Here is a 14,196-nt window from a genome sequence, read left to right on the forward strand (position 1 = left end):
ATGTCGATCACAGACAGACTGAAATGGACCACAGAGCGCCTCTAGTGACCGGTGTCTCCCTCATGGTATTATCTGATTGGAGGATGAATTTTCACACGTCAAACTAAAGCGTCCTATATGGTGACATCACCACGCCGCGTCCATTCAACCCCAGACGTGTGCACTCGTAATTATGACCAGCGTACGCCGAAACTCGCCCAGCTTGGCGGAGTCGACATTCGATAAACAGCTCCGTTCGCCTGTTGACCCATTCCAACCGGGCTGCCAAGATCGTTGCGGATGCAAAAAGCCCGTATACGTGATTGAGATTGCAACTATTGAGCAGGCGCAGCCGGGTGTCATAAGCATCTTTTTTGCCGGCTAACTACATCTAAGACCCTAAATTGAACCCGAGCAACCCGGTGTTCATAACGAGCACACCCATTTTGATTTTTAGCGGCTATTAGACGTTAGCTGATTGTTGTCTAATGTTATAGATAACCAGCCGATTACATGTATATGAAAAACGTTGTTGTAACAACGACCACATGTACTAGATAGTTAGCATTATTAAGAAAACATTACAACTGAAGATATGAACAGTCGACTGCAAGAGATCCGCGAGCGACAAAAACTTAGGCGGCAGCTTTTAGCTCAACAGGCAAGTGGACAGTTAGCCTCTTGTTGTTAGCACGTAGCTAACTCGTTTTTCAAGTTAACCAGTTTACATTAGCTAACTTAAGCTATATCTATTGACCATCTTTGGAGCTGCTACATAACAAAATGTTGATGCTGGACTTTGTGGTGAACATGGGCATAGTTCTGTCGCACACATGGGTGATCATATAGCTAGCTGAATATAACGTGTATCGAGTAAATCAACATGGTAAAGCTATCCGAGCAAATGCAAATGACGCCATGTCAGTTAGAATGACGCTAGAAGTGAGTTACTAAGAACATATACTGAGATCCATTTACAGTAACGTAATATGTAACATATGTGAGGTAAGATAGAGCTTTATATCTGTTTGAATAGTTGAATCTGTAGCTATATAACAGCATTACAAAACAATGAGAAAGGAAACGTTGAGTACAACAACATTGAGTCCAACAATGCATAATACATTAAAGGAAACGATACCAGAATTTGAAAATATGTGACTTTACACTGGCTTTCTCGTTCTTAACCACAGTTGGGAGCTGAAAGCGCAGACAGCATCGGAGCTGTCCTAAACAGTAAAGATGAACTGAAGGAGATTGAAGAGACAAGAGAAACATGCAGGTAAGATATGTAATACCCCCCAAAAACACATTAAACATATTGATTAATTATTATACACACAGTTTCTTCTGCATATTAACAGACATGTCGGTGAAACATTTTGAATCACTTAAAGCTTCTCGCTCCCCTTATGAATCCCTAAGGTCCCTCCTGATTAAAGGAGATATGTGGCTGCTATGAAGTTGTGATGGAGGTTTTTTGGGGTTTAAAACTGTCAGTGCGTCATGACTGGTGGAGCTGATTACAGCGGGTGGAAGTAGGAAATGTGATAATCTATGATTGCCACAGCCTCTAATGCACCCACTTATAATAATAGCTTCTTTCTGATCTCTGTAATGGAGTTACCCTACCAGACACCTGAAAGTGGGGGGGACAAAAAGTCTCCAGAGTCACCTGAGCCCTCCCTGTCAGGATACACCGACAGCTTGGGATTCCTGTAGAGTTTTCCTCAAAGGAAACGTGTTGTTGTCTGGGACTTGGTACTGGACTTGGAAACTTGGAAATTATTTTTTAACTTTTAGTTTTGAACCCAAACTATCTCCATCACATCATGTTGCTTATCACAGCCACACATCTACCTGTAGGCTATTATAAATGCAAATGTGGAGCTCCAGACAACATTTTGCGTAGAGAGAAGTTTTAGGTGATTCACAGTTATTTGTGGAGCTGTGTGAACTATTTTCAATGTGTGAATGTGTGTGTTTTCAACGCATAAACTAAATTGACTTTATGGCATGAAGAATACAAAAAAAGCTTGCTAAGCAGAGTAGCTGCCCAAGCCTTTTTGAGTTATATGTGCTATTTAGTCCTTGTGTATGTGCACATATTGAGCATGTTGAATTCACTAATTTCGCTATATTCACAACCTCGCTCTTTTCTTCTTTAACATATCTTTGTTAGCATTTGTCCATCTTGCTCGCCAGTTTTGTCTTGTCATCCCCAGGACTAACATGTAAATGTTGTGCTTTAGTGAGATCACAGAATGTGGAAATGTGTTTGTGTTGTGTGTGTGCTCTGCAGGGCTTCATTTGACAGTTCAGCAGCACCCTCCAAAAGGAAGGCACAGGAGGGAGAGGACACAGAGGAAGATGTGGAAGAACAAAAGGTGAGCATTTTGAATCTACATGGGTTAAAGAAACCTCAAACCTTTTGTGTGTACTGGTAATCACCTGACTGATGTATAATTTCTCTGAACAAATGTGATTTAAAGTATAAAAACAAAATTAGAAAGACAATAAAATCAAAATACATGAGGAAACAACCACAGCAGATAAAACAAAGAGTGTGTAATAAATAGAATGACAGAGGAGACAACTAAAATCAGGACAAGCTGTTGAGTAAATATGTATGGGGGAATATTTTAAAAGAAGACACAGACTGAACAAACTGCATCTTCTCAGGCAGCTTGTTCCTCAGGACACTGGAAACAGAGGTGTGGTCTTTTGTCCGACCAGTGGGACAGTTCAGAGGGTCCCTGCCCGAGGATCTCAGACTATTCGCCAGCTCTATTGAAAGTAGTCTGGGCTACAGTAGTAGGCTGAGTGATATGGCCAACAACTTTAATCCCGCTATAGGGGTTTTCATTTCTTGATTCATCATAATAATGCACAGTTTCTGGTAATTCAAAAAAAATGCATAGTCTACATGAAATAAGATTCTTATTTTCAAAATCAATCAGCTGGAAAACAAAGACTAAGCAGGAACATTGTTAATCCTGTATTCTGCACACGTCAAATATTCACCCCAAAGTCATCCGGAGGTGAACCTAATATTTCACACTATGCTCAAATATTTCATTAGATTCATCCCACACGCTAAGCCCCATAACGAGTCAACTGAAACATTATTAGCTTCTTTCGGATAAGAAGAAAGGGGAAAGGCAATTCTGGGTGGTGGCCAAATTTACGTCGTATATCGTTGTATATCGTTCATATTTTACTATATCTTTCTATCGTGAGTTCAAAATACCAGCGGCTGAACTGCGTCAGGGCGATATTGTAACCATTTGGACGTCCCTTTACATTCTGATCAGTAGTTGGGACTGCTGGTTACCATGTGGTTAACTATTTTACCGTAAGCCCTTTAAAAATGTATGTTTTCCCCTCTATTTACTATCCCAACAGCTTTACTGGTTTTATTTGTTATTATGGGATAAATCACTTTATCATGAATGTGATTTCACTCATATTTTATGAATATTTATCATCAATATTTTTTCAGTTGTACTCATCGACCAACCACACATGTCTCATACGCAGATCAACAAAAATATGAACCTCGTTGTGTTTTTATGTTTTAGGATGAGGTGGAGGTGCAGCAGCTGGATGAAAGCAACCCATATGAGGAAGTGTACAAGGACTCAAGTACTTTCCTTAAGGTTGGACTCCCTTTCTTTTATACACGCGTCTCTTTTATGTCGTGTCTCACTAACTATGCTGTTGTAGCCTATCAAGCAGGTAGAAAGTAGCTACATTAGAAAATATCAACAGAAATAGTGCCAGTATTTGGCACATTGATACAGTTTTTGTGTTACCGGTTCTGTGCATGCAAGCCATGGCCTTTTTAAGCAATCTACAGTTGCACTGGTAATACTGGTCACATGTGTATGAGAGAAGCAGGAAAAAGAGCCTCTTTAATCTCACAGCTGTTCAGATGGGGTTATACTGCCTGACAACTCGGTCAAAGCATTTCTGGAACGAGCTTCTTTTATTTATTCACCCGCTGATAATGCTTTTAACTTGTGAGTGATTGTCCGTCCCCTTTGTGATTTAATGTGGTGACTGATTGCATTTTACAATTGGTATATTTGAAGATGGTTTAAGTTATAGATCTTGCACTGTGCAGTTTTTAAAAGTGAAGTTAGTTTTCTGTTCTTTTATGTTGTTTCAAGTGCAATAACACCGTTAAAAACAAGTCAATTTGATCCCTTTTGGACATAATTGTGCATCATTAATGTCCATCTTTTAAATGTGTTTGTGTAAGACACCCTGGTTCATGTTTGGCAGGCTGTCAGACAAACAGTATTTCTCACTTTGTTATATTGTTGTCTGTCGTCAGTGTGACGTATGTCGTCTTTGAGCTTGTCCATAACACTGCGTCACAGTCAAATATGGAAAACTGAATTGAGGCAAACTGATGTCAAGTTTTGCATTTAAGCTTTTATATATATATATATATATATATATTAGGGGTGTAACAATACACATATTTGTAAGTCTCACTTTCAACATTATAATTCGGATAATAAATAAGAAACTGAGACATAGCCACATCAAAAGGAAATTCGGTCAGACATTATTGATTGTTTGCAGCATCATAAGTTTTGATTTTTTTACAATGCACATGATCTGCTTTTAATCAAGTAAAGAGTGCGTACAACATCACACTGTTAAAATAAAAAAGCCCTATAAATCCAGAGTGGTGTTTATATAATATTATTATTTTGCCTTGTATTAAAAAAAAATAAAGGTTTTAAAGTGTTTTTAGATATTGCAGAAATTGTATTAGAACTTTTCCAATTCCAGACATCAAATGTTTGTTAAAATGCTTGAATACACAATCCAGCGATATGTTGTCTCTGTTTATGCAGATGTATTTGTCTTATTACCCTTCCTCCTGCATTTCTTATTTATCTTCATTCATTCTTTTTCAGGGTACCCAGAGTTTGAACCCTCACAATGACTACTGTCAGCACTTTGTTGACACAGGGCACCGGCCACAAAACTTCATCAGAGATGTTGGTGAGTGTGTGCTTGTGTTTTATCTGTTTTATGTAGATGGGCGTGCTTGTGTGTGGTTCTGACCTGGTTGCCTTCTGTGTTTTAGGCTTGGCTGACCGATTTGAAGAATACCCTAAGCTTCGAGAGCTGATCCGACTGAAGGACGAGCTCATCTCCACCACCAACACCCCTCCCATGTATTTGAAATGATGAACGTTAGAGTAGATATTTACCGGAATGTCAATGTGATTACACCTAGAGACAAAAAAAACTTTAATTAAGAAGACCAAATTGAGATCAAGTTGGTATTAACTTTAAAATGTTTATAATGTGTGCGTGTGTGTGTGTTTTAAGGTACCTCCAGGCTGATCCAATGCACTTTGACCTGCAAGATTTGAAGTGCGAGTTTGATGTCATTCTGCTTGAGCCTCCCTTAGAGGAATACTACAGAGAATCAGGCATCAGCCACACTGAGCGTTTCTGGACCTGGGATGATGTATGTTATACTGGTTTTACATTTAGCAGTTTGTGCTAGTATGTGAAAAATATAGAATAGTGTTATGACAGCAATATCAGTGTATAACAATTATACACTGAAATTGCTTGAAGTAAGCTATAATTCTAAATGCCATATGGTGTGGAAGTCGGTATCGGTGATGTGTGAACGCACAATGTTAAGTAGGAGTATGCTGACCTTCTCCCAGTAGGTGGTGACAAATATTCTGAATGAGCCTGTCAATGTCCAGATGTGAAGATGGCATAGCAGAATCACCTGTTCTCTCTTAAAGTTAAAGTGATTAGTGAGTGGTGTATTCACCCTACATGGATGACTATGACATTGTGTCCCCTCACCCCTCTTTCCCTTCTCTGTTCTCTGCGATTGCAGATCATGAAACTGGAAATTGAGGAGATATCTTCTCTACGTTCCTTTGTCTTTCTCTGGTGCGGCTCTGGTGAAGGCCTGGACTTGGGCAGAATGGTAACATTGTCCTTAAATCAATCAAAAGCACAAAGTCAATTCCAGGAAAACTCTTACTCTGTGTGCAATACATCTCTCATTCTTTACTGGGTTCTCAAGGTTTTGCAACGAGAGGCTTGCAAGTTCTTTTTAACACTGCATTCTGGCAGTCATTCAGGAACTGGTTGGTTCAGTGTGCTTCTGACAGTTGGGCAATTGTTTATATAATGTTATGACAATAAGTTTCATGTTTGGCAGGCAGTCAGACGAACAGTATTTTTCACTTTGTTATATTGTTTGTCGTCGATGTGATGTATGTCGTCTTTGAGCTTGTCAATAACACTGCTTCACAGTCAAATATGGAAAACTGAATCGAGGCAAACCGATGTCAAGTTTTGCATTTAAGCTTTTATATATATATATTAGTGCTGGGCAATGATGACAATTTTTAATCGCATTGTTATGCGCAAAGTTCAATAATTAATTCAAAAGTAGGGTATTGCGCACTTTTATTTTAAAAGTACTGCTATATCAACAAAAGTGCAATACCATTTGGTTTGCAAACACTTTAAACAAATAAGGTGCTTTTTAACAGCAGTATTCCCTTTACACAGTAGCAGTTATAATACAGTTATAATGATTCTGATCATAGATATTCAGTCGGTGTTCACAACTTTATTTTCATGTGTGTAATAGATGCAATTTGAAATATACACCTTGAAAACTGCAAACCTATCTACTTCATGTTTTTTTCTTCTTTCTTATGTTTGTTAAATTCTCAGTAGCGATAACTAAATTATATGCTTATTATACATATTCCAAACAAAACAACTTTAAAAACTCTAAATAAATAATTATATATATATATATATACATATATACAGCGGGTAAAATGAACATGTCAACATTTTTCTCACTAAATATATTTCTAAAGGTGCTATTGACATGAACTTTTCAACAGATGTCGGTAACAACCCAAGTAATCCATACATACAAAGAAAACCAAACGGATAAGTTCAGAAATTAAGTTATGTGTAAAAAAAATGGAATGACACAGGGAAAAAGTATTGAACACGCTTACTGAAATTGATTTAATACTTCGTACAAAAGCCTTTGCTGATAATGACAGCTTTAAGACGCCTCCTGTATGGAGAAACTAGTCGCATGCATTGCTCAGGTGTGATTTTTGGTCCATTCTTCCACACAAACAGACTTCAAACCTTGAAGGTTCCGTGGGCATCGTCTATGAACTCTGATCTTTAGTTCTTTCCATAGATTTTCTGTTGGATTCAAGTCAGCTGATCGTCTGGGCCATTCTAGCAGCTTTATTTTCTTTCTCTGAAACCAGTTGAGAGTTTCCTTGGCTGTGTGTTTGGGATCAATGTCGTGCTGAAATGTCCACCCTTGTTTCATCTTCATCATCCTGGTAGATGGGAGCAGCTTTTTATCAAGAATGTCTCGGTACATTTTTCCATTCATCCTTCCTTCAATTATATGAAGTTTGCCAGTGCTGTCTTGACACTCCCACCACGTAACAGAAAATGAGCTGTCTCACCCCTGACCAGGAAAGAAAAACACTCTAATCTGAGGCACTTATCTTCTGGGAAGCGCCCTATGCTAAACTAGCTGAGCAGGAAACTAACAGCAGCACTCGCGCTACAAACGTTCCCCGCAGTGTTTAGGTAATGTTGCTCTGACAACAGACGGCTGGACATCACAGATTACACAAAGCTACCCGACAGTAACGACACATTACCTCACTACTGATTGGAGATAAAGAGCCATGTTCTTCAGACACGCCCCCCCTCGAGAGTCTCACCAGCAAGGATTTGGCATTTCTGCTTTTTTGCTGTATTGAAAACGAACCGAACCGTGGCACCACTGTATCGTATTAAACCGAACCGAGAATTTTGTTGCACCCCTATTATATATATATATATATATATATATATATATACAGAAATTCCTTTAATAGCTTGCAGTCAACAATATTTTGGAATTTTGGTCTGATGTCAAGAGTTTTAATTGTTTTGAATGTTTTGCTAATGCCATTATCAAAAACACCAAAAAGCTTAATGTGGACAACCTTTAAGAAAGGAAGACAGAACATGCTTATTGTAAACTAAATGTTGAACAATTATGCGTTGTCTCAAATAGCGTTCAAGTATTACAACCAAAGAACGAGATGGAGACAAAAGCCAAAACATTATGTTTTGTGCAGATTACTCAAAATTGGTGTACATAAAACTGAAGGAATCACTGGCATTATTGCTCTTTGAACCACGGAGTAAGGCCATGCACTTTTCAGCAGTTCAGAAATCAGTTTTCTTGGAAACACTGGATTTTCTGATTCCATTTATAATATTTATGCTACATGATTTGCCATACAGTAGAAGGGTAGGGGTAGCCCTACTCTGCATGTACTGTGTTAATAATGCAGTAATCGTCTCACATTACTTACACAAATATGAGCTGTCATTATTAACATCTCTATGGTGAGTGTGTGTAGTGCATCGTCCATCACATTAACTGTATTTACACCCATTTCAGTGTTTGAGGAAGTGGGGCTTTAGGCGGTGTGAGGATATCTGTTGGATCAAGACCAACAAGAATAACCCAGGCAAGACCAAGGCACTGGACCCAAAAGCAGTATTCCAGAGGACCAAGGTACAGCAGAAATGTGAAATACATGTTAATGTCAATTTTACATAATCAAATTGCTTTGGGATTTGTTCCTTTTTATCTGTAAATTGTAATTATAGATACCCAATTTAAATGAACTCCTCTACATATGATGAATGTCAAGTAAAAGCAGTTTAAACTGTATATTATGATGTATACAACCTATTCCCTCCAGGAACACTGCCTAATGGGAATCAAAGGAACAGTGCGTAGGAGTACTGACGGTGACTTCATCCATGCTAACGTGGACATTGACTTGATCATCACTGAGGAGCCCGAGATGGGAAATGTAGAGAAGCCTGTTGAGATCTTCCACATAATTGAGCACTTCTGTTTGGGCCGCAGGAGGTTGCACTTGTTCGGACGAGACTCGACCATCAGACCAGGTGAGCTGGACAATCTCTTTCCATGGTCAATTTAGGTGATAACTGCATATTGTACAGTGGGCTATGTTTGCTTTTAGTTTCTGAGTGTCTCGTCTTCCTCTGTGCCTCTGCTTGTTTCTCAATACCCATGTTGTTGCTTTTTGGTTTTCTTCTCCTTCTAGGCTGGCTGACCGTGGGTCCTACTTTGACAAACAGTAACTTTAACCAAGAGAGCTACGCCTCGCATTTTGTCAATTCCCACCTGTCTGGCTGCACAGAGGATATAGAGAGGCTGCGGCCTAAGTCTCCCCCCGCTAAGCTGAAGTCGGAACGTGGTGGTGGAGCAACCAGAGGGGGCCGTGGTGGGCCAAATGCAGGAAGAGGCGGAGACAGAGGCCGTGAAAGAAACCGGCCAAATTTCCGTGGGGACAGGGGAGGGTTCAGGGGCAGGGGAGGGCTACATCGGGGCTTTCCACCTCGCTAGAGCAAAGAGCTCACGCCACCCAGACTGATGCTAGAAATCCCCATCTGCTTAACTTGCAAACACAAGCTTATTTTTAATGCACTCAGTGTATGCTATGGTTAGTGTGTGACAGCTGAGAAGTTAGTGACTGTGAACAATCTTTTTGAACTTTTATGTTTTTGTTTATATTTTTTCATACATATACTTTAGATTAAATGAGTATTGTCTGAATAAATATTATTTTCACTTTTAATGTTTGTGTGTTGATTTGTGTTTTATGTCTTGTCGTTGAAGATCTAGTTCATGGAGGTAATGACGCCATCATAGTTAGCTGATATGTTGAGGGTGTGGTTGACTGCTGTGGTCGACTGCTGTTCAAACACTGATTAAGACTATTGTGGCCAAAATATTTGACATTTGTGTTTGCATGTCATGAGTATCAGCTCTATAGAAGCTGATTGGCTGTTATCTTTTGTTCACGTTCTCCAAACGTCCTGTTGAGGAATGTATGTCCCACGTCATCCAGACAGTTTTGGAGGGGTGCTATTTGAGGAATACCATTCAACTTCCTTTGATGCTACTCATTCCTTTGAAGAAATCATTCAGCTTTGGGTCTGGCACTGTTGTTTAACAGTAACCCTTTTCAAAAGGAAGTGACATGAGGTAGATTTAGAAGTATTCTGTGCTTACCATTTTCAAATAGGTTGTGTAGGGTGAATCAAGGGTGATTGGAACATTATGTCCAAAGGGACATTATAACAACACATTGTTTATTTCCTCAGCTTATCTGTGAGAATAACTTCTTTTGTTGGTCCCTAGCTGTGAAACCACCCAATCTAAATTCCATGTCCTCATTGTGGTAACATCACGTAGGTGGGAGGGGCAAGCATCAAAGAGGAAGTAATGACTCCTGCAATGCACGAGGTGGGGAAAATGACAAGCTTGGTCACCTTTTCATCATAAGGTCATACATTTGTCTTAGCTTTTATATTTTACAAACTTTTGATGGAAACGTGCATATGATGCAGTAAAAACAAAGTAGTTCATTTTTTTTGAATTGTGTTATTTATATTTTGTCCCATTCACAGTTTGGGTGAGTGGGACAATGCTTGCTCCTTGCAACAGAGAATCATTGTGTATGCTAGTGGTTCCCAACTTCTTCATGTGTGCGGATCCCTTATCAACCACAAAAATGCCGCCCTGAAATTTGCTAGCTGTTCTTTCACTAGCTGTTTTTGCTGGCTAGACTGTTGCCAGCAAGCAAAAAACACCATGTTTACCTTCAAACACTATCCAAGCCAAACACAAACAACTATGTTTAGCCTTGACCTCTTAAACCATCCCGAACTAATCTTGATTAATCAGAGTAGAATGGCACTAGTGAGAAAGAATTTTGGACTTGAAGCTTTTTTATTATTACCATAAATAAATGTGTTCGATGAGATTTTGGGGGAGATAATTGTGGTAGGGAGGGGGTTGACACTTAGGAAAGGCAGTTTTGTCCTGTATGAATTGTGGCCCTATTTTTAAACCTTCAGTAATAAAGTTTTGCATAAATAAACATGGAGTTTTAATTCATAATGATTAACAGGAAAAGGAAAATGTGCATTTAAAATGAAATCAACATATAAAATAAATTGTGCAATGAACATGCTTAGTCTAGCCTAAATCGATGATAGATATGCTGTCCCAATCACCCAAATGTTACAAAAAGAAAAAAAAGTCTTGTGGCAGTTTACACAAAAGGGTATGCCACGCCTCCTTGGAGTATGATATTACCTACTTTCCTCCTCAAAGTAACAACTTCAGTATTACAGAAATGTATCGTATGTTTGGCTTATTTTTAAAACAATTCATGGTAAGAAAGCTTACACAATGCAGAAATTCCAAAACTTTCCCAATCACCCTTAATTCACCTACAGAACTCTACTTAGGTGTCCCCTGACTTTTCCTCTTGAACCACCGATAGGTTGACTTTTTAGATTTTCAGTCAAATGTCTCAAAAGCTGTTGGATTGATAGCCATTCAATTCAGAATGTTAAAATCCCCCTATCATGGCGGGTATAGATGATAACTGCATATCGTGCAGAAGGCTATGTTGCTTTTAGTGATAATGAAATGTCGCTCCGACTGGCTCAGCGGTAGATCAGGGTTGCCATTCAATCAGAGGTTGAAAAGTACAAGTTAAACACAAAATTTCAAATGTCTGTTGTTCGCTGCTGCTGGCTGGCTGAGGGCTACCAAACGGAATTTCATTGTATCACTACAATGACAATAAAAACCTCTTTATCTTTATCTTATTTTTATATTTCTGGTTGGGCCGAGCTAATGATAGCCAATGTGAAGTGTGTCCAAAATGATGAGAGCAATGTGGGTACCAAATATCGCGAAAATCGGCACCATAGAGCATACATGCCTCGCTGAAGTCCAATTACAACATCAAATTTAAATAATTACTTGTTTGAACATGGATGCAAAGTTTCATGAGTTGTTGAGCATCCAAAAGTTCTCAAACATGTGTTTGTAAAATGAAAAGGAATGCACAAAATCCAACATGGCTGAATTCCTGTTGGGTGAAAAAATTTAAAAAACATTTAATATGTTCTTAAAGATGAGAGAAATGATCCAAAACAAAATTCATGAACATCAAATGAACTTTATCCCAACCCTGGATTGCATTTGGGGACGCTATGGAGCATATTGGCCACACATGAGTCTAATCATGGTAGAATTTTGCAAATTTCGCCAGTTTTGCCAATTTTCCTGAGATTTTGACAATCCCAATAACGATCACATAAGGCTGACTCTCTGTTGTCAGTAGGTGGCGCTATGACTAAATATTGGCGTTAAGATATCTTCAGGCCTACACTGTAAAATAATGGTAACTACTGGCAGCAGGGACGCCAGTAATGTACTGTTTTTTTTACGGTGAAGCTACCGCAATTTACTTCTACGGTAGCTTACTGTACACTGGATGACATTATGTGATAGTAGGATAACTGGGGTTTACGGTGACTTTACGGTATATGTCAGAATGTTACCGTTTATTTACAAAGGGTAATACAACCCAATACTTTTGCATTTAATTCCCAAAAAATAAAAGAATAACAATAGACATTCAATACATAATTGTTGCAGTTTAATACATGATCTCAAGACAAACAATAAAGGGACATTTGTATTAGATCACAAAACTCACAATCTACTGCATGTTTAGACGAAAACAAATACAGTCATAAAATCTTTAATAATGACCGGCTTAACTGAACTCATGAGGGTAACCTCAGCGGTATGCACCTATCCCTGCAGTGGTATGCCACTGTTGTTCAATGGTATGCACCTGGCTGGTTTCCTCAATCTCTGATGATGAGTGATTGTAAAACAAGCAAAATAAAAACTTTAGCAACACAATGTTCTGAACTTCTGGAAAGTTCTATGACATCCAGGATAAGCTTTGGGTGTCCAACTGTGGGTTTGCATGTCCCTCACATATGTTAACATATAAAAAGCTAATACAACAATACCACACAGTTTAAATCAACAGACTTGTCTATGTGATGAGCTGATTACGTTATGTGAAGAAATTGAGCTAAGAAAATGGACCACAATGGACTAACGTTCAACACTAAAATGAGTTTGATCTGGTTTTAAGTGTTCAGAGATTCTTTTCTTGTGGTCGGCGGTTTGCCGTCTTGTGTGTGTGTTGTGACATCTGCTTTCATATCTTGGACCTCTTGAAATCGAAACTATATCAAAGATTTAAAAAATTAGTTTTCTTTCTGTTTAGTTTGATCAACTTCTCCAGATGATTAGCCTTCTCTTCTATACCGTCGAGCCCTCTCGTTTTTTTATTCAAGCAGCAGTCTCAAAATATTGTCTTGCATTTCAGTCAGGGTTGGCTCTGGTTTTCTTCGGAGCAGGAGTACTGTGCACGGTGTCAGGTGATGGCATACAGTCAGGAGTTTTTGAGCATGCATGAGAATGCATGTCTGCAGGATTCACTTCACTGCTTAAGAAAAGGGGATTCTTATCTGCCTTTCCCCTATCTTGACCTCGTTTTCCAGACATTGCTTTGTTCTCTGCTTGTTTAGGGAAGTTGGTAAAAAGTTTGTTCAGTTAAAGGGGAAAGTTAGATATTACCAGCTCTTGTATTTTCTTCAACAATGCAACATTTCAATACCTGTGGCTAAAGACTGTTATCAGGTGTGATAATCAATGATATTTCTTCAGACACAAATTAATATAACCAAAGTCACCGCCATCTTGAACTGCGCTCACCCAGCATAGCTAGGCGTAGTCACCGGGACGTGACCCAATGGTTTGTGGACTGCCATATTGAATCTCTGAGTTTGCCATTTTGTCCCTCGTCATCTTGGCTTTTTGCAACCAAGTGAGTGACATGAAAGGGTCGAGCTATGTACAACCGAATGCTGAATAACACATTTTTGGGCAACAAAAAAAAGTTATAATTAACTTTCATGAACTGAAAACACACCTTGAAAGGGTTAAAGTCGAAGACCCCATGGCAGCGACCTGTCAGTGACAAGGTAGCCACGCCCTAAATCAAACCCTGTGTTTAATCTATTATTCACGAAATGTATATCATTGTGTATTGAAATTTGGACCATAAACTCATGTTTACAATGTTTACTGAGGTAATAATCAACTTTTTATTAGCTATTTATTAGTAATTGCTCAGAATAACCTTTGATTTCCATTGTTCCACTCCACAAATTTTAAAAGAGAAA

At 38.8% G+C, this 14,196-nt stretch overlaps 1 protein-coding gene across 1 annotated transcript; it reads left to right on the forward strand.

Annotated features, from left to right (window-relative positions):
• Positions 1–421: 421 nt before the first annotated feature.
• On the forward strand, positions 422–9,701 carry mettl14 (methyltransferase 14, N6-adenosine-methyltransferase non-catalytic subunit). Its single transcript, XM_076091243.1, has 11 exons — positions 422–640; positions 1,173–1,261; positions 2,282–2,366; positions 3,561–3,638; positions 4,914–5,001; positions 5,087–5,177; positions 5,335–5,476; positions 5,867–5,959; positions 8,489–8,605; positions 8,796–9,006; positions 9,168–9,701. Exons 1-11 carry the CDS (start codon positions 575–577, stop codon positions 9,467–9,469), a joined length of 1,362 nt encoding a protein of 453 aa, XP_075947358.1. The 5' UTR covers positions 422–574; the 3' UTR covers positions 9,470–9,701.
• Positions 9,702–14,196: the final 4,495 nt, after the last annotated feature.

The sequence above is a fragment of the Anarhichas minor genome, unplaced genomic scaffold (assembly GCF_050575085.1).
Source record: "Anarhichas minor isolate MPS153535 unplaced genomic scaffold, ASM5057508v1 ptg000014l, whole genome shotgun sequence".
In the NCBI taxonomy this organism is placed as follows: domain Eukaryota; kingdom Metazoa; phylum Chordata; class Actinopteri; order Perciformes; family Anarhichadidae; genus Anarhichas; species Anarhichas minor.